Source organism: Siphateles boraxobius, unplaced genomic scaffold (assembly GCF_051911475.1).
Source record: "Siphateles boraxobius isolate OS27281-9 unplaced genomic scaffold, OSU_SipBor_1 20, whole genome shotgun sequence".
Lineage (NCBI taxonomy): Eukaryota > Metazoa > Chordata > Actinopteri > Cypriniformes > Leuciscidae > Siphateles > Siphateles boraxobius.
In genome coordinates this window covers 19,976,627-19,995,232 of record NW_027508811.1, presented here as the reverse complement: position 1 = coordinate 19,995,232, position 18,606 = coordinate 19,976,627, and the positions used below count along the sequence as shown (strand labels likewise).

General features: G+C 36.6%; 1 protein-coding gene across 6 annotated transcripts in view; it reads left to right on the top strand.

The window, feature by feature from the left end:
• The window catches only part of dctn1b (dynactin 1b), a 47,881-nt gene extending 29,837 nt beyond the window's left edge, over window positions 1-18,044 (top strand). For 4 of the 6 annotated variants that reach the window (XM_077237338.1, XM_077237337.1, XM_077237335.1 and 1 more), the window contains exons 5-28: window positions 6,090-6,110; window positions 6,197-6,370; window positions 7,174-7,371; window positions 7,471-7,675; window positions 8,180-8,258; window positions 8,351-8,510; window positions 9,338-9,442; window positions 9,547-9,738; window positions 9,850-9,963; window positions 10,179-10,331; window positions 11,170-11,330; window positions 11,490-11,658; window positions 12,156-12,224; window positions 12,299-12,511; window positions 12,607-12,768; window positions 13,715-13,846; window positions 13,928-14,053; window positions 14,130-14,272; window positions 14,415-14,584; window positions 16,150-16,262; window positions 16,355-16,541; window positions 16,622-16,695; window positions 16,776-16,865; window positions 16,948-18,044. In XM_077237338.1, coding sequence (XP_077093453.1) covers window positions 6,254-6,370; window positions 7,174-7,371; window positions 7,471-7,675; window positions 8,180-8,258; window positions 8,351-8,510; window positions 9,338-9,442; window positions 9,547-9,738; window positions 9,850-9,963; window positions 10,179-10,331; window positions 11,170-11,330; window positions 11,490-11,658; window positions 12,156-12,224; window positions 12,299-12,511; window positions 12,607-12,768; window positions 13,715-13,846; window positions 13,928-14,053; window positions 14,130-14,272; window positions 14,415-14,584; window positions 16,150-16,262; window positions 16,355-16,541; window positions 16,622-16,695; window positions 16,776-16,865; window positions 16,948-17,085 — 3,270 coding nt within the window. In that variant the 5' untranslated portion in view covers window positions 6,090-6,110; window positions 6,197-6,253 and the 3' untranslated portion in view covers window positions 17,086-18,044. Of the gene's footprint in view, window positions 1-149; window positions 171-4,492; window positions 4,511-6,089; window positions 6,111-6,196; window positions 6,371-7,173; window positions 7,372-7,470; window positions 7,676-8,179; window positions 8,259-8,350; window positions 8,511-9,337; window positions 9,443-9,546; window positions 9,739-9,849; window positions 9,964-10,178; window positions 10,332-11,169; window positions 11,331-11,489; window positions 11,659-12,155; window positions 12,225-12,298; window positions 12,512-12,606; window positions 12,769-13,714; window positions 13,847-13,927; window positions 14,054-14,129; window positions 14,273-14,414; window positions 14,585-16,149; window positions 16,263-16,354; window positions 16,542-16,621; window positions 16,696-16,775; window positions 16,866-16,947 lie in introns of all 6 variants that reach the window. The other 2 variants (XM_077237336.1, XM_077237334.1) reach the window with 1 other exon arrangement.
• The last annotated feature ends 562 nt before the right edge of the window (window positions 18,045-18,606 follow it).

The following is an 18,606-nucleotide window of genomic DNA, read 5'->3' as shown; positions in this document are numbered from 1 at the left end:
AGGTTTCTGTCTAAGAAACAAAAAGATTATTACACTGTTTGTGTAGAAATCGGTGTGTTTGTATGTGAGAGACATTCATGCTCATTACAAACACACTGACTGATCAAACTTTAATCTGTCACCTCTTCCTCCTCCGTCTGAGTGTGCAGAGAGGAACCAAACCAAAAAAGGTGCTGCATGTTTCTCTAACATCTGTTTCAGCAATGATCATACAGCTCTGCAGTGTGTGTGTGTGTATGTGAATGTGTGATGCGTCTTTGTTACTACATTGTTTATATTCATTTTATGTACATTTATTCATGTGTGCAAGTGCTTTGCTAGCTGGATGGCAGTGTTCTTTGGCAAATGGATGCTTTTAAATGGATTATATGAATAAGCATGCTGAGTACAATGTGTTTATGTGTGTGAGACAGGCCTAGTGACCATGTCAGTGAACAAATGTAACTTGTTTTTTGTGTGTTAGTGCAGTATTCACAATTACTTTGTCACTGAGATTGCACACTTCTTAAAAGTCATTTTAAAAATGAGTTGTGTCAGTGTGAATTTAAATAATATGCATTATTTTCTACATACTTAAAGTTTTTAATGCACATTTATTTCTTAATGTGAAAGCTGCACATCTACATGTATCATAAAAGACAGGCTAAGTCCTACATTTAACCTCTACATACATATTTATCTTGGTTCATCCTCAAACATTTAATAACAAATATTTTGTATCTATATACTATCATTAAAAAATAGTCTAAGACCTCATTGAAAATCGGAGATTTAAAATGTAGTTTACACCTAGAAATAAACAGAAATTTCGAGGATTTTGAATAATTTAAAGCAAACTACAGCTGTAGGTTTTATTTTACTATGCAAATAAAATTCATAAAAAACATAAAGCACACAGGAAAAGGCATATATTTAATACAACATAGTTGTATGTTCTTTCTCGTTTTTGCATGTATTCAGAATTTCTTTGTATGGCCAAAAATGATGTCTGCACAATTTGGCATGTTTCATTGCATTATGATAAATTAAACAATTGACTCCAAGCACAACTACGCAATTTGCTTACAAAATATAAAAAATAATAATAAATTGAATAAAGGGTGAAGATTTCAATTGTTTTAGGCTGTATATCACCTCTGGCCACTACTTTATTTTTACATCACTAAGAAATTATGCTAAAATATAATTTTTTACTGTATTTTTGTTTTATTTTTTACTGTAATTTTACAGTAATGTACTGTGTTCTTTGTAGAAGAATCAATTTGGGTTCCCCAAAGAAATTCGGCAAACAGTTCTTGAAATAACCATTTTTAGTGTGAAACAGTCTAAGGAAACTTTTTCCACTAAAAAGCTTTTTTTTATTTTTTATTTTTTTTGCATTGAAAAGGTCCTATGGATGTCAGAGGTTCTTCATGGAACCATCAATGCCAAAAATAACCTTTATTTTTAAGAGTGTATCATGATATAGACTATGTTTGTTGAAAGACCGAGAGATTGATTCCCCCTGAGCCGAACCTTGTACGGCATCCTAGCTTGGCATTAGCTGTTTTGTCATTAGGCCACCAATGAAACATTGAACTTGAAAGCCCTGTGTGTGCATCCCTGCATTTTCTTCTAAATGTCAGTGTTTGAGGGTAATGGTATTTAGGGGGATATCTGGTTCAGGCTGTCAGGATTGTTTGGAGCTCTTGCTATGAGGATATAGAGAAAAGGGCCTGTATTTAACTGGCTTACAACCTTCACTTCTTTAACATTAGAAAACAGTGGTAACAGCAATGAATTCAGCATGACTTATGTAATAGAAACAAAGCTTGTTCAATATGGGGTTTATTTGTTTATTTTCTTAATTAAAGCTAAACCACAGTGTTAACCTTTTACTAGTGATTTCACCACACCCACCAAAGTTACTTGATCTTAAGGATAATCAGTGATAGTGAAATGGTCATTTGGTGGAATTATAAAGGACTTAAGAAACTCACAAAAGCTGTGTAAGTGTTTTGAAACCTGTTTTGAAACCCCATCCAAAAGCAAACAAGTGCAGAAGATGGCATCATATTTTTTAAACAGTTGCATTATATTGTGTTAACATTATATATAAAATTATTATATCATATTATTATATTTAAAATATATAATATTTAATATATAGTAGTTATGTAAAATTATAAATCAGTATAAAATTGTATATATACAATAATATCTTGAGAACGGTGAATAAACATATGAACTACTCACTGTAAGTAGACAGGTTCTGTGATATATTCCAAATTTTGCTACACTTGCTTTATTACAGGACATCTGGAATGTTGTTAAGTGTTTTTAGTTTTAGTTAGTACTAACTTACAACTAGTAAGTATCATGTAAGTAGAGATGCAGGACTTAGATATGGCACGACAAATGAATGGAATGGGATGCAGAGAGGAAACAGTGAAAGACATATTATTCACTTTTGTTCATCCCCTTCTCTGTTTTCTACTACACATCACTTTTCTCTCTTGCAGAGCTGTAATGTGATACATCAATCTGTCTCCATCCTTCTCTACCCTGTTCTTTAATGGATCTGCAAATCATGCTGTAACAAACCACAGCCATGCATTTTTAAACATACAGAAACACATTTTAAATCTTAGAATGTTTTATATTGAATTAGGGGTAACACTTTACAATGAGGTTTCATTTTTTTAACAGTTAACTATATAAGTTAACATGAACTAACAATGAACAATACTTTTACAGCATTTATTATACTTAGTAAAATGTAAACAAATACAACTTTGGATTTTAAAAATGTATTAGTAAATGTTGAAATTGCCATTAACTAAGAAAAAAAATGTAGAAGTATTTTTCATCAGTTCATGTTACGTAACCAAAACCAACCCAGACTTCAGCTGACTTTTTTCTTTTTCTGGCTAACCAATCTCAAGCCGGAAAAAAAAGATGACTTTTGTTTTTTGTTTCTTTTTGTTGGCCAGACAAAAGCCAGAGTTCAGCCTAATTCTGTTTTAGACAATACACTAATTCTGTTCGACACCAGAATCAAGCCAGAAGTGCAGAATGTAAGCCAGATTTGGCACAGACTCTGTTGCTATCTGGGTACCTGGTTCCCTGTAGTTAACTGTTTGGTGGCTGGGTACCTGTAGCTAACTAATGCATACCTGTATTTAACTAATGGGAGACTGGGTACCTGTAGTAAACTAATGGGTACCTCTAGTTAACTAATCAATACCTGTTAACCAATGGGTGGCTGGGTACCTGTAGTTAACTAATGGGTGGCTGGGTACCTGTAGTTAACTAATGGGTGGCTGGGTACCTGTAGTTAACTAATGGGTGGCTGGGTACCTGTAGTTAACTAATGGGTGGCTGGGTACCTGTAGTAGTTAACTAATGGGTGGCTGGGTACCTGTAGTAGTTAACTAATGGGTGGCTGGGTACCTGTAGTTAACTAATGGGTGGCTGGGTACCTGTAGTAGTTAACTAATGGGTGGCTGGGTACCTGTACCTTTAGTTAACTAATGGATTGCAAGGTACCTGTAGTTAACTAATGGTTGGATGGATACCTGTAGTTAACTAATGGGTACCTGTATTTAACTAATGGCTGGCAGGTTACCTGTATTTAACTAATGGAGGCTGGGTACCTGTAGTTAACAAATATAACCTTATTGTAGAGTGTTATTGGATTAGGATTAGACAATGTTTTTGGGTGTGCATAGCTGTTGAACTTGTGTAGATATATCATCAATTTAAACCATAAGTTGGTAAAACAGGTAGAATAAAACATGGTCTGACTGCACTCATACTCAGACATGTTCCTGCCGCTACACTGGCCTGAAGAGCCCATAGATATAATGGGGTGTTGCTAGGATGCAGACTAGACTCCCATCAGTCCCTTCCTTTCTCCCTCTTTCTCCTTTTGTTACAGCCTGTCTCTCTCTCTCTCTCTCTCTCTCTCTCTCTCTCTCTCTCTCTCTCTCTCTCTCTCTCTCTCTCTCTCTCTGTCTGTCTGGAGGGAGGGGTGTATGTGTAGTGATGTAATGTACTTGCTAAGCAGTCGTTGGCACATCAGAGCGGCACTGAGAGCTTATGAGTGGAAAGAGCAGGAGAGCGAGAGATGGATGCAGACAGAGAGAGACAGCTACTGTTTAGCAGAATCTCAAGGACAGCATTATAATCAGAGAAGTGCTTAGAAAAGGGCTTGGTTCTGTTATTGTTGGAGAAAAAGGATTAAAATTGCTGCAGTGCAAGAGAGGAGAGTCATTTCAGCTGCAGCAGAGACAACCTGCAACACCGTCGCTGTCTGTGTGTGTGTGTGTTTGTGTGTCTAGCACTTGCCAACTGCTGTGTTTGTGGCTTTGCTGTGGGCTTGGCCTGCTCTCATCTCGATCTCCTGCTAATGTGACTCAATCCTTTTTCCTGCTCTTTTTCTGCACCTGGTGTATGTGTGCGAACCTGTTTGTGTCTTTTTTTCTCTTCAATCGTCAATATGATGAGACAGGCACCTACGACTCGTAAGGTACAGATTGTTTAATACTTCTGTGGCATGCAAAACTCTCAGTGGTTTATTGCCTTACTAGGGTGTTTGTGATTCTGGTGACAATTTTCCTTTTGTTTTGTTTTTTTTCTGATCGGTGGTATGTTAGCGCAGGTTCTTATTCTCAGCATTGTATTCATTGCTAAAAAGTTAATTTTAATTAATTTGTTTGATTAGTACATTTTGTTCTTTTAATAGACAAGCATAACTAAAAAGATCTGATGATACAGTGGCCACTAAAAGTATTTAACTTGAAAATGTATGAATGTTTTTGCATTTTAAAACAGAAAAACAAACCGTGTGGTATTCATTTAAAAGAATAAAGCACTTTAGTAAGAAAATAATCCTGGTTTCAGTGAAAACAATATATATTGTATATAAATTATTCTGGTTTAGTGGATCATATTCATAGGTGATGTGATTTTTATCTTTAAGTGATTTTCCTTTTATAGAGAAGTTATGCTCAAAACAATTTGTTGTAGAATTTTATTTTTCTAACTGAGAGATTTCTAGGAAATTTCACAAACAATTACAAAGAAATTGCAAGTAACCCATTGACTTCGAAAAATAGTTTTCAATAAGTGTGATTCTAATCTTAAGTGTGACGTTTGGGGCAGTTTTAGGGTCAGTAAGATGTTTTTTTTTTTTTAAAGAAATTAATACTTTTTTAAGGATGCATTGAATTGATCAAGTTTGACAGTCGACATTTATAATGTTACAAATGATTTCTATTTCAAATAGATGTGGCTATTTTGATCTTTTTATTAATCAAAGAATCCTAAAAAGAGTATCAGTTTCCACAAAAATATTAAGCAGCACAACTGATAATAAAAAGATTTAAAAAAACAAATCAGCATATTAGAATGATTTCTGAATGATCATGTGACACTGAGTAAGGATGCTGAAAATTCAGCTTTGCCATGAAAAAATTACATTAAAATATATAAAAAATAGTAAACAGGCATTTTAAATTGTAATAATACTTCATAATATTAATATTTTCACTTTGTTTTTGACCAAATAAATGCAGCCTTGGTGAGCATAAGAGACTTCTTTTAAAAACATTCAAACATCTTGGCCCCAGATATTTGTACGATAGTGTAACTTATGTAAATGGCATATAGATTTAGAATATTTCACTATTATGTGTATGTACAACAGGTTTGTCTGAGTTGTAACTATCAGATGATCTATATAACAATACAAACATGTGCTGACCGTCTGTGTGTGTGCATGCTTGTATGTAAACGAGCGTACTAGTTTGACCCAGTTGGTGCCAGGCACTCTGCTTTGTGGGCAGACAGACAGCTTCATAGAGTGGGTTAGTGTTTGACTCTTCATGTGCTAAAAGAGTATTTTTGTATGTAAGGGACATGAGACAGACAGCAGAGCTTGCCAACATGTGATGAGATAAACATGTGAAGGTTACTGAGGCTCACAGACAATTTTGGAGTTCTTGTTTAATGCATGTGCCTCCTGTTTTTTTCTTTGATTCTCCTTTCTTCATCTTTCTACTAACCTGTGGTGGTTCTAAATCTGTGTTCGTTTGTCCTGTCCTCAGACCACGGCCAGAAGGCCCAAGGTGAGCTCAGTCCTGCATGTCACATGCATAATTTGAGAGTTATTGTTAGAAATTGAGCGTCAGTGATCTCTGCGTCTCTCTTTCAGCAAACGCGGGCTGGGGTGGGTGTGAAGGTGGGCTCTGGATCAGCGTCTGCTGGAGAGATGAGCAGCAGTGAACCCAGCACACCTGCCCAAACACCACTGGCTGCTCCAGTTATACCTTCACCTGTGGGAAAACTGCCATCTCCTGGGGCTCCTCCCTTCCCGGGCCCCAGCAAGGTCAGATGCTTTTAGTCACACATGGTTACAGACAAAAATTAACCACTGTTTCTTTTGTTGTTGTTTTTTACTAGAATTTGCCAGTGTGTTGCCAACTTGCCATGTATTCACTTTTGCATCATTTGCAATGTGAAAATCTCTGTAAAGGTTTTCAGTTGTCAAGGTCACAGATGTTGTGAAAGAAGTTACTGATCGGTTGTCACACGTTGCTGCAATGAAGAATACGACTCAGGAGAATATGACAAAAACATCGATAGTCTTTAATCCAAAACAAGAATACTCAGGAGAACTAGTAACAATGTAAAACTCAGATGACGAATAATGAACAGAGAAATCAAGGCTTAAATACTCAGGGATGTAATCAACTGAACAGAAACAGGTCCATGAAACTAATTAGCAACAAAGGAAACTAACTAAGGAACACAGGCAGGCAAAACAGGGACAGAAGGGTTTCATTTTCACTGTGTTCTGTCCCTGTTTTGCCTGCCTGTGAGACATGTGATGTGTGAGAAAAACCAAATGAGGGGAAAGTAATTGTAAAACAAAATATGACATGTTAGCAAAATACTTTTATTTCGTCATTTCTAATCAAGCTGTAATTTTACATATATAAAATGTTGGCTATGAAATTTCCAAATGCTATTAAACATAATACATATTTTGAGATGTGATGGAAATGAATGAATTCTCCTGTGATGTATCATGTATCTACTGTATGTACAAATCAAATTTACTAGAGTGAAAAAAAGGTGTTGTAGGAGATTTTTTTTCTCAATCTCACAATCTCTGCACTCTGCTTGCAGGAAGAGGAGTCACTGCGTGCCCAGGTGAAGGATCTGGAGGAGAAGTTGGAGACACTGAAGATGAAGAGGATGGAGGACAAGGCAAAGCTGAAGGAGCTTGAGAAGCACAAGATTCAGCTGGAGCAGCTGCAGGAGTGGAAGAGTAAGATGCAGGAACAACAAAACGAATTGCAGAAACAACTCAAAGAGGCCAAGAAGGTATCAACTATATTTTTACTTTGCAGTAATAGTCCAGAATACTGTATATCGTGATAAGTGTCATTGTGTGGATAATGAAGCTAACTCATATTAATGTAGGAAGCTAAGGAAGCTCTTGAAGCTAAAGAGCATTACACGGAAGAGATGGCAGATACAGCAGATGCCATTGAGATGGCCACCCTGGATAAGGAAATGGCTGAAGAACGGGCCGAATCACTGCAGCTGGAGGCTGACGCTCTAAAAGAGAAAGTGGATGAGCTGACCATGGACTTGGAGATACTCAAACATGAGATAGAGGAAAAAGGTACAAATAATTTATCTTATGCTCACCAAGGCTGCATTTATGTGATTTAAAATACAGTAAAAACAGTTATATTGTAAAATATTATTACAATTTAAAAAGAACTGTTTATCATCTTAATATATTTTAAAATGCAATTTATTCCTGTGATCCAGAGTTGAATTTCCAGTCTTCAGTGTCACATGATCCTTAAGAAATCCTTCTAATATGCTGTTTTGGTGCTTTAAAAAACAATTTTGAAAACAAAATGGTGCGGTTTCATATTTTATACATACGGTTTCATATTTGAGTTTTTTTTTTTAAATTCTTTGATGAAAGTACTGCATCTATTTGGAATAGAAATCTTGTAAATAATAAATGTCTGTACTCTCTGAATTGATCAATTTAATGAGCCCTTGCTAAAATAAAAAATTATACATTTCTTTCCAAAAAAAACTCCTTACTTTTGAATGGTAGTGTACATTTCAGTACATAAATCACCACAATTATTAATCTATGAAAATTCAGGTTCGGATGGAGCAGCGTCTAGTTACCATGTAAAGCAATTAGAGGAGCAGAATGCTCGACTGAAGGAGGCTTTGGTGAGGTGGGTCTGTGTTCAGTCCCATTGTTCAATTGATGTTGTTTGATTTGATGGTGCTCTATGAAGATTATAATATCAATTGCTCTGTGCATTAGGATGCGTGACTTGTCAGCATCAGAGAAACAAGAGTATGGAAAGCAACAGAAACAAATGGAGAAGAAAAATTTTGAGCTGGATACACTTAGATGCCACAAAGAAAAACAACAGGAGGAAATGAAGATGGCTGAGAAAACTATCGATGAGCTCAAAGAGCAAGTGAGTTGTGCCAGTACTAAAACTAAGAGATTTTGTGACAGCTTTTTATATCTCTGTGTTTTCTTCAAAACCTTTGTAACTTTGGACACTCAACTTTGCTATATGCACCATGGTACTAAATTAATATCATATTCATATACCATGGTACCATCTCCAAAAATGCATGGCAATACCATAAGGTACTCCAAGTTTAACCAGTTATTAGGATTCGAACTGTTATTTCCATTATGGGAGGCATGCACGCTAACAAGGCAACTAAAGCCACAGCCACTGGCGCACCTCTTGAGGCCACGGAATTGAGGTTTACACGCACAGCTCTTACTGGCCTGGATTACACTCACCCCCCTAAACCTCACTCCCATCTGGGTCACGGCACCAAATTAAACCAGCCCTGTTTGACCGTGGTTGCTAGTGTGCCTCTTGAGCCCAGGGGAGTGAGGTACATGTCCAAAAATTATGCTAATTTACATAACTTTATATTGTTTTGCCATGTCCAAAAATCAACTTTATGTACTGTAGTACTGAGTGAATATCATAATAATGTACCATAGTACCATATCAAATAAAATGTGGTAATATCATATGGTACTTCAAGCCATCTCAAAGAATACTATAGAACATGTTTTTTTCCATTGCATGTTCAAAGGAAAATAATAAAATGTATTTAATATTATTTAATTATTATTGAAATGTAATATATTTATATTTCATATAAAAAATTATGTAAAGTTATTGTCAGCATAATACCATGGTCATTTTTGGTGCTTTTCCTTATTGTGGGTATATGGTAATGGTCTGTATAATATGTATGTGCTTGTGTGTGTCAGGTGGATGCTGCTCTCGGGGCTGAGGAGATGGTGGAGATGTTGACCGAGCGTAATCTGGACCTTGAGGAGAAAGTACGGGAGCTCAAAGAAACTGTTGCAGATCTGGTGAGTGATCAAAGAGAGTGTGATGTACAGTATATTGAGGATGTGATGTGTATGTGGTTCAGTTGAGTATGTTGAGCAGTATTTGTGTGTATGTGCTGATGTAGGAAGCCATAAATGAGATGAATGACGAGCTGCAGGAGAACGCCAGAGAGACGGAGCTTGAGTTGAGAGAGCAGTTGGATCTGGGTGGTGCCAGTGTCAGGGAGGCGGAGAAGCGCGTTGAAGCGGCACAAGAAACAGTGGCAGACTACCAGCAGACCATCCAGAAATACAGAGAGCTTACTGCACACCTACAGGTTCTGCTGTACTTCACAACATACAAACCACACCACATTAATACTGCTTAAAATGCCCACCTTAATGTATGTCACATAATTTGTGTGTGTGTGTGTGTGTGTGTGGAGCAGGAGGTGAACAGGGAGCTGATGAGCCAACAGGAAGCCAACGCTGAGCAGCAGCAACAGCCTGCGGAGATCTTCGATTTCAAGATTAAATTTGCTGAAACCAAAGCCTATGCCAAGGTGAATCCAGAGAACACATAAACAGTCTTTCTAACACTGCTATTCAGAATCCAATTCACAAATTAATGAATTAGTCAAACGGATTGGTGAATCAGACTGAGTTGAACACAGAAGTCATTGGTTTGAATTATGAACTGAATTGTCAGATTGTGTCAAACGCAAAAATAAGCCATGCGTCTTTCATATAAAAAATGTATGTCTATTTGTAATTCTAGACCATAGAAATGGAGCTGCGTAAAATGGAGGTCACTCAGGCTAACAGACAGGTGTCACTGTTGATTTCCTTCATGCCTGACTCCTTCCTGAAACATGGAGGAGATCATGACTGCATTCTGGCTCTACTGCTCATCCCACGACTCATCTGCAAGGTGAATGTTCTGAATATATGTGTTTTACATTCCAGGGAGCGTACAAAGCATTTGCAAATTACTAATGTGTGTCATATCAATAGCTTTTACTATTTTCATAACATATTATTGCATTGCTGTTGGCGATTAGTAGAGGGGAGTAAGGCGTCAATGATTTGTCTGGTTAGCTTAGCCTCAGCTAGATGTCATAACTACACCATTCTGCTGTCAAAACATGTATTTGATTTCCCCTGTTTTCACGTTTATGGGTGAGTGACTCAAATTTTAACACCAAGGCTTAACCCAGGCCTTTTCAGACTTTTAGATGCCATTGACTCCCAAATATTTTAAACCCTTTGTGTAAGGAACCCCATCCTAAAATTCAAAAGACATATATATAGTTTCTTGCATAAAAACTCAATTTATAGGCTACTGTGAAAAATTAGTATTATAAATGTCTACAATATTATTTGTTGTTACATTATAAAATGTTTGGGTACTCACTATAGTACTGTACTGTTATTTATTTAATGATTTTAAAAAAATATTTATTTTATATTTATTTATGTAATACAATTTATGTATCACTCATTTACTTATATATTTTAATCATTTTTATTAGTTTGTTTTAATCAAATTTTTTATTTATTTTAATCTTATTGTTTTTATTTATTTATTGTTTATTTATTTACGTATTTATAAATAAATAAATAAATCTAACTGAAAAAATATTGGCTTAACTAAAAAATATGACTTAACTTGTTTTCAGCATGTGCACAAACCACCAAGCCACAGTTCCCATCCAAGATTCCTTTTTGTGAGTTTTGGTTGAATGTGTTTGTGTGTGTATATGTTGCAGGCAGAGCTGATCAGTAAGCAGGCTCAGGAGAAGTTTGAGTTGACTGAGACGTGCACTCAGAGGGCCGGGATGAGAGGAGCCGCCGGAGAACAGCTGAGCTTTGCTGCTGGACTCATCTATTCTCTCACACTGCTACAGGCAGCACTGCACAAATATGAACAGTAGGTCTACCTGAACTTGCACCTTCTGAAGTCTTAACCACCTCAATCGCACATGAAATATGTCAATAAGTGCCATTATTTCCTGTTGAAGCAGAAAGTTCCCTCAAAAGGCTTGTTGTTTTTTAAAATGTGATGTCTCCCTCTATCTCTCTCATGCAGTGCTCTGAGTCTGTGCAGTGTGGATGTGTACAAGCGTGTGGGTTCTCTGTACTCTGAGATGAGTGTCCATGAGCGTTCCCTGGATTTCCTCATAGACCTCTTGTACAAAGACCTGCTGGATGAAACTGTCAATGTGGAACCTCTAACCAAAGCTATTAAATACTATCAGGTATCATAGCATAAAGTCACTTTTTGACACGTGAGTAACACACACACACACATATATATATATATATATATATATATATATATTTGTGTGTGTGTGTGTGTGTATGTATATAAACAGTATGTTACTGACCCCAAACTTTTGATAAAGTTTGGAATAAATATCCCATTGATGAAAAAAAAACAGTTAGTGATGCTGTAATATTTGCATATGATATTGCAGTTGATCACTTTTTTTCTGCGTTATTTCATACATGAATGTTCTATTTAAATTATCTGTCAAAATGTTTACACTGCCAAAAAGAAGCTTGTTATGTTATGCGTTGATTCTCATTCCCAACTGAAGCGTATCATGATAGCAGCAAAGCATATCCAATGCCACATTTACAAACCTAAACCTGAAGCCTAAACTTACCTAAGACTCTACTATTGTTCGCCTGGTGTTTTCTTCAGAAAGTGCAAGTCTAATTATCTATTGACATATATTTCTTTTTATTGCAGCACCTTTACAGTATTCATCTCGCTGAACAGCCTGAGGACTGTACTGTGCAGCTAGCAGACCACATCAAAGTGAGAACATCACTTAGACACACACGCCGGGTCTGTTACACACTTCTATAACACATCTTCATGTGTGTCTGTAGTTTACCCAGAGTGCCCTGGACTGTATGGCAGTTGAGGTGGGGCGTCTGAGGGCCTTCATACAAACGGGACAGGACGAGGAAGGGTTTTGTGTGCTGCTGAAGGATCTGGACACTTCCTGTAGTGACATACGACAGTTCTGCAAGAAGATCCGCCGTCGTATGCCAGGCACAGATGCACCGGGCATCCCAGCTGCCCTCAGCTTCGGGCCACAGGTGATCTTATTCATGTACTCGATACGTTCAATTCTATACATACAGTATCTTCGATATCTCAGCCTTCCATTGATGGGGTTTATGTGTGTGTGTAGGTGTGTGAGACCCTGGCAGAGAGCAGAAGGCAGCTGGCCTGGGTGAATGCTGTGCTCCAGGAAGTGGCAGCAGCAGCCGCTCAGCTCATCGCCCCTCTCAGCGAACATGAGGGACTTCCAGCCCTCAAACTGGAAGACATGGCCTTTAAAGCAGCTGAACAGGTATGTTTGGGTGAATCCTGTGAAAACATGTCTGCATTACCACAAAATAGAAATAACAAAAAATAATGCACTTCTGGGGTCAGTAATATTTTTTTAAGAAGTCTCTTATGCTCACCAAGGCTGCATTTATTTGGTCAAAAATACAATAAAAACAGCAATGTTGTGAAATATTATTATGATTTAGAATAACTGTTTTCTATTGTAATATATTTTAAAATGTAATTTATTCCTATGATGTAAAGCTGAATTTTCAGCAGTAATTACTCCAGTGTTCAGTGTCACTAAATCCTTCAGAAATCATTCTCATATACTGACTTGCTGCTCAAGAAACATTTCTTATTATTATCAATGTTGACAACAGTTGCTGCTTAATATTTTTTAAGAAACTGATACTTTTTTTCAGGATTCTTTGAAATCTTTCAAAACATAAATGTCTTTCCTGTGACATTTGATCAATTGAATGCATCCTTGCTGAATAAAAGTATTAATTTCTTAGATATAATAATAAATAAATAAATATATATATATATATAATATATGCTTAATACTTTTATGCTAGATGCGATTACTCGCAATCACGATTAATCGAGTTGACAGCACTAAATATATTATATTATATATTACTAAAAACATCTAACATAAAAGTTTGGAAATACACACACACACACACACACACACACACACACACACACACACACACACACACACACACACACACACACACACACACACACACACACACACACACACACATACACACACACACACACACACAGACAGACACACACACACACACACACACACACACACACACACACACACACAGACACATATATTTACAAACTTTTATGTTAGATGTTATTAATTGACTTGACAGCACTAAATATAATATAATATAAATGACAATGTGCGGATGTAATTTAATCTCTTTGGATCTTTTTTTCAGATCTATGGGTCACAGGGCATAAACGCCCAAGAGTGTCTGCGGCAGTCATGCAGTGTTGTCATAGCAACCATGAACAAGATGGCTACCGCTATGCAGGAGGGAGAATATGACTCTGACAGACCACAGAATGGAGTGAGTCTGGGCCCTCTTTTAGTGTGTCCATCTGCCTGTATAACAATGGCTATGAATGTTTGTTGTGTATCTATTGTATAGATATCTCCTGTTGAAGTCCGAGCAGCGGCGCTAAGGGCAGAAATCACTGATGCTGAAGGACTCGGTCTCAAACTTGAGGACAGAGAAACTGTCATTAAAGAGCTTAAGAAATCCCTTAAAATAAAGGTAGAAACACTATCTCTCAGACATAACAAAATATTAAAATGTGAAAATGCTGAGTGAAAACTGGTCTCGTTCATAGGGAGAGGAACTGAGTGAGGCCAGTGTGCGTCTCAGTTTGCTGGAGAAAAAGCTGGACAGTTCGTCTAAAGATGCGGATGAGCGAGTGGAAAAGATTCAGACGATCCTAGATGAGACGCATTCACTCCTGAAAAAGAAAGAGAAGTAAGAGATGATGGGGGTTCTTGCACATATTTAGGCTGCAGCTTGTCACCCTAACTCCTAATGTGGGTCTTAATGCCCCAGGATAGTGATAGAGATACTATCCTGTAAAAAAGGCAATTAATATGGGTATTATAATCCGTAGGGAGTTTGAAGAGACGATGGATGCTCTCCAGGCTGACATAGACCAACTAGAGGCAGAGAAAGCAGAGCTTAAGCAGAGAATCAACAGCCAATCAAAGATGACCATTGAAGGCCTGAGAGGAAGTCAAGCTTCTGGCATCGCCTCCATTGTGACTTGTGGCATCACTGCTGGTAAGATAAGGGAATCAGTTTAGCTTAAACTAGTTCAAATGTCTTTCTTAAGTCATAATTTTAAACTGTCTAATATGTTTTCCATTGTGTGTATTCCTTGTAGAAGAACAAAAAGGTAAATCTGTTGTCAGTGTTACATTTAAATATCTCCAGTTCTCCACTCATGGTCTCTCTGTGCACTGCATGTGTGCATGCAAGTTTTTCTTGCTTATGTTACTAGGTTTAATATTTAGTTTGTGCTTTACAAATATTTCATCATGCTTCCCTTTCATAATTTGCATGTGCTGTAATTTAGGCTTACTTAGTGCACGTCTCTTGATTACTGTCTTTTATTGCACATAATGCTTGATTCTGATTGGTCAATCGTGACATTCTGCTCAAATAATTAAAAAAATGCTTAACTGTTTGATTGAATGATTTCCCACACAACAGTTAAGTTTCCTTCCTTATAGCTTTCTGCATGGTATTTCATGTGTCCCATAAACTCTGTGGTCTCTTTCTTCTCATCTAACATACTTAGTCGATCAAACATTATGACAAAAATAAACTTTTTAGGTAAAAAAAAAATCAATGAGTGAAAAAAAATTTGAGTTTATTTTTGGGATAATGTGCATTATCACTTACATATATGCTTTGTGAGCCTATCTAATATTTGAATCATAATATTTGAAATCTCAATTATTATGATCTCCATTTAGTGGTCTATTAAGAAAATCCTGAATGGATTTTATAGAATCCACCTAGAAGATCCTCCCTTTGAGATGTCACTGTTTTATTATAATAGTTTAATAAACACTGGTAAGAAACTGTAATATTGTATTATATAATTAAAATTTTAAATAACTATTTATTATTCTACAATATATTTTAAAATGATCCTTCCGAAATCATTCTATTGTACTGATTTTGGTGCTCAAGAAACATTTCTTCTCTTTATTAGTGTTGAAAACAGTTGTGCTGCTTAATATTTTTGCGTGATAATTTTTTTCAGGATGCTTTGATGAACAGAAAGTTCAAAGGAACAATATTTATTTGCAATATAATCTTTTGTAACACTATAAATGTCTTTACTTTCACTTCTTAATTTTTACAGTGTAATGAGTCCTTGCATTAATTTCTTTAAAAAAAATCTTACCGACCCCAAACGTTTTAATGGTAGTCTATATAATTTTTTTATATATATTTTAGAGAAATATATCAGTTGTCTCTGTCTTTGTTAAAGTGATAGTTAATCCAATAATGACCCAAAAATAAATTCTTTCATTATTTACTCACCCTCAAGTTGATGAGTTTCTTTGTTCTGTTGAACACAAAAGAAGATATTTTGAAGAATGTTGGTATCCAGACAGTTGACGGTAGCCATTGACTTCTATAGTATTTTTCCTACTATGGAAGTCGATCGCTACCGTCAACTGTCTTGTTACCAACATTCTTCAAAATATCTTCTTTTGTGTTAAACAGAACACTGACACTCATACAGGTTTGGAACAAGATAAGGGTGAGTTAATGATGACAGAATTACATTTTTTTGGGGTGAACTAAGCCTTTAACGTATAATTCAATAGGTGTGTGTGCAGCTGCAGGAGTGCAAGTGATGGATTCTCCACTGCTGACTCAACAGATTGAAGCTCAGCGACTCAGCATAAAGCACTTGAAGAACGAGAACAACAGACTGAAGGTCTCTCCTACTTCCTCACAAGCACATTTCCCCAATGCAGGCACCAAGGATTTAGTCTCACTTTTGTTTTTGTGTGTGTGTGTGGACCGCAGGCAGAAAAGATGCGTGCTCAGCTGGCGTCTCTCACTCCTCTGAATGTGCCAAAGCTGGGCTGGAGAGAGGGCTGCAGGCCGGAGGTGTTGTCTAGTGCCCTCTACCGAAAAACAGACCAACTACTGGACACTCTGCTCCAGATGAGTGCCAATGTGAAAGTGGTGGACATCACAGGGAAATCTCCAGGTCTGTCATAATTAGACTTAACACAGATTTTCTGTTGGTTTTACATGAATTATTTAAGCGCATATGTGATTTGGTTACAGTGACTCCTAGTGCGCAGCTCCTAGAGCAAACTGCAAGGCTGCAGTCGCTCAGTGACACCCTCGATAGGCTTAAGGTAAAGCAAAAATGCTTCAAAACTATAGACAACATTTACATGTCTCTTGTATTTAACTTAAGCAACCTATTTCTTTGAAGGATGAGGTTGCGGAACATGTAGTAACTCATAGGCCTGGTGCTCAAGTCTCGTCCGATTTTGCCACTTTTCCCTGCACTTCCTTTGTGAAGGTAAGACAGATGCATAAAATGAAATTAGTCCACATCGTTTGGGTCTGTATAAATCTCTCATTCTTTCTCTTTCCGCTCTCAGGCAAAGGAGGAAAAGAAAGGAGATGCTGTGTTAGTCGGCCGTGTGATGATGCCATGCGCCCAAGGGCAGGAACAGGTGCATCGTCTGGTGCTTTCCCAGACACAGTTACAGAGAGTTCATCGCCTTCTCCAGACTTAAAATGACCTGTCGCCTCTTTACAAAATATGAAACTTATAAAGTCAATCTCCAAAACCTCAAAATTTGAAACAACAGATATCCCAGCTAACATTGAACATTCTCAGAACTTTGGTTAATGTTTTTGTCTGAAACGCTTTAGTTGGATGTTTGTCTAACGTTCTCTTAAAGTTATTAACAAACGTTCCTCCAGTAATATTAATAGAATGTTTATTCAAAGTTATCTGGTCTTTAATAATGTTTTTCAAAATGTTAGCACAAAAAACGTTATTCATACATTGTTCTTGGAACTTTATTTTTCTGAAAGGTTTTATTTGGACATTATTTTGTATAATGTTTGTAAATGTTATTCTTGTTTCAGAACATTCATAGAACATTTAATTTTTAGTAACGTACGCATAATGTTTGCAAAATTATAAAGTGGAAACATTCAGGAAGTTTTGAACATTTAGGGAATGATCTGAAATAACGCTTTCATAACTTAATGGGAACGTTAGCAAAATGTTCTTAGAATATTTTTTTTGTTAGCTGGGAATTAAGGAGAATGCATTTATGGCCAGAAACCACTGCTTCATTTAGTGAAGCACACACAAAATCACACAAAGCTTTGCAGATGCTTGACATATCTACCACACCAAAATTTGTTAAAATGATACAAAAAGGTAAAAGATTTGGAACATGAGACATGCTGAGGATGTTTTATTAACAAGGCATGAAATGGATGATTCAGCATGACCCCTAGCATGAACCCCTTTCCTGATTTGGATTTCCAATGACCGATGTTTACAAGTATTTAGCTAACAGGATTTCAATTTCAACCATGTATGTATTTAATTAGTGGTGCTTTCCAAGTGATTAGACTTATGATTTTCAACGGACGGACGATAAAATGGGAAAAAATCCAATAAAATAGGAGTAAAGACCAAAGGCATGTGATTTGACCAGTAAACAACCACCAAAAACACAGGCAACCGCAATTGTATCGCAACACATTAAAAACCTCTGGCAACTACTGTACCTGAAGCAACCACTGCTTACATTTTCTTCAGAAAAATAAAAAATAGGATAAAAATCTAGTTGACCAATTAATGGTCTGGTCTCATTTACTTTCGTTTGGCGAATTTTCATGAATTTTCAATGACGAATTACAGTCATTTCAATTGGGAATGCCCATGCAAATTTGGTGGATTCTCCACATTGATAGAGAGAAAGCTGCTTGATTAAAAGTGATTCTGTGTGAGCTGTGCCTCATACGTTGCTATTGACAATAGACAATGGACCTTTTTTGCTCATGAAATAGCACCAAAATTTCACTAAAGTGAGCTGACCTTAAAAGACCTCAAACACTTTTTAGTTATTCTGGTCAAAACTCTCTTCACACCCTGATAGCAATCAATAATAGAAGTGGTCTAAATATAAAAAAAAAAAATATATATATATATATATATATCTTCTGTGAAAGTCTCACGACAGAAAAATCTTCCAATCCAATCATTGCATTCGGTCAGCGAATGTGTTTCCATA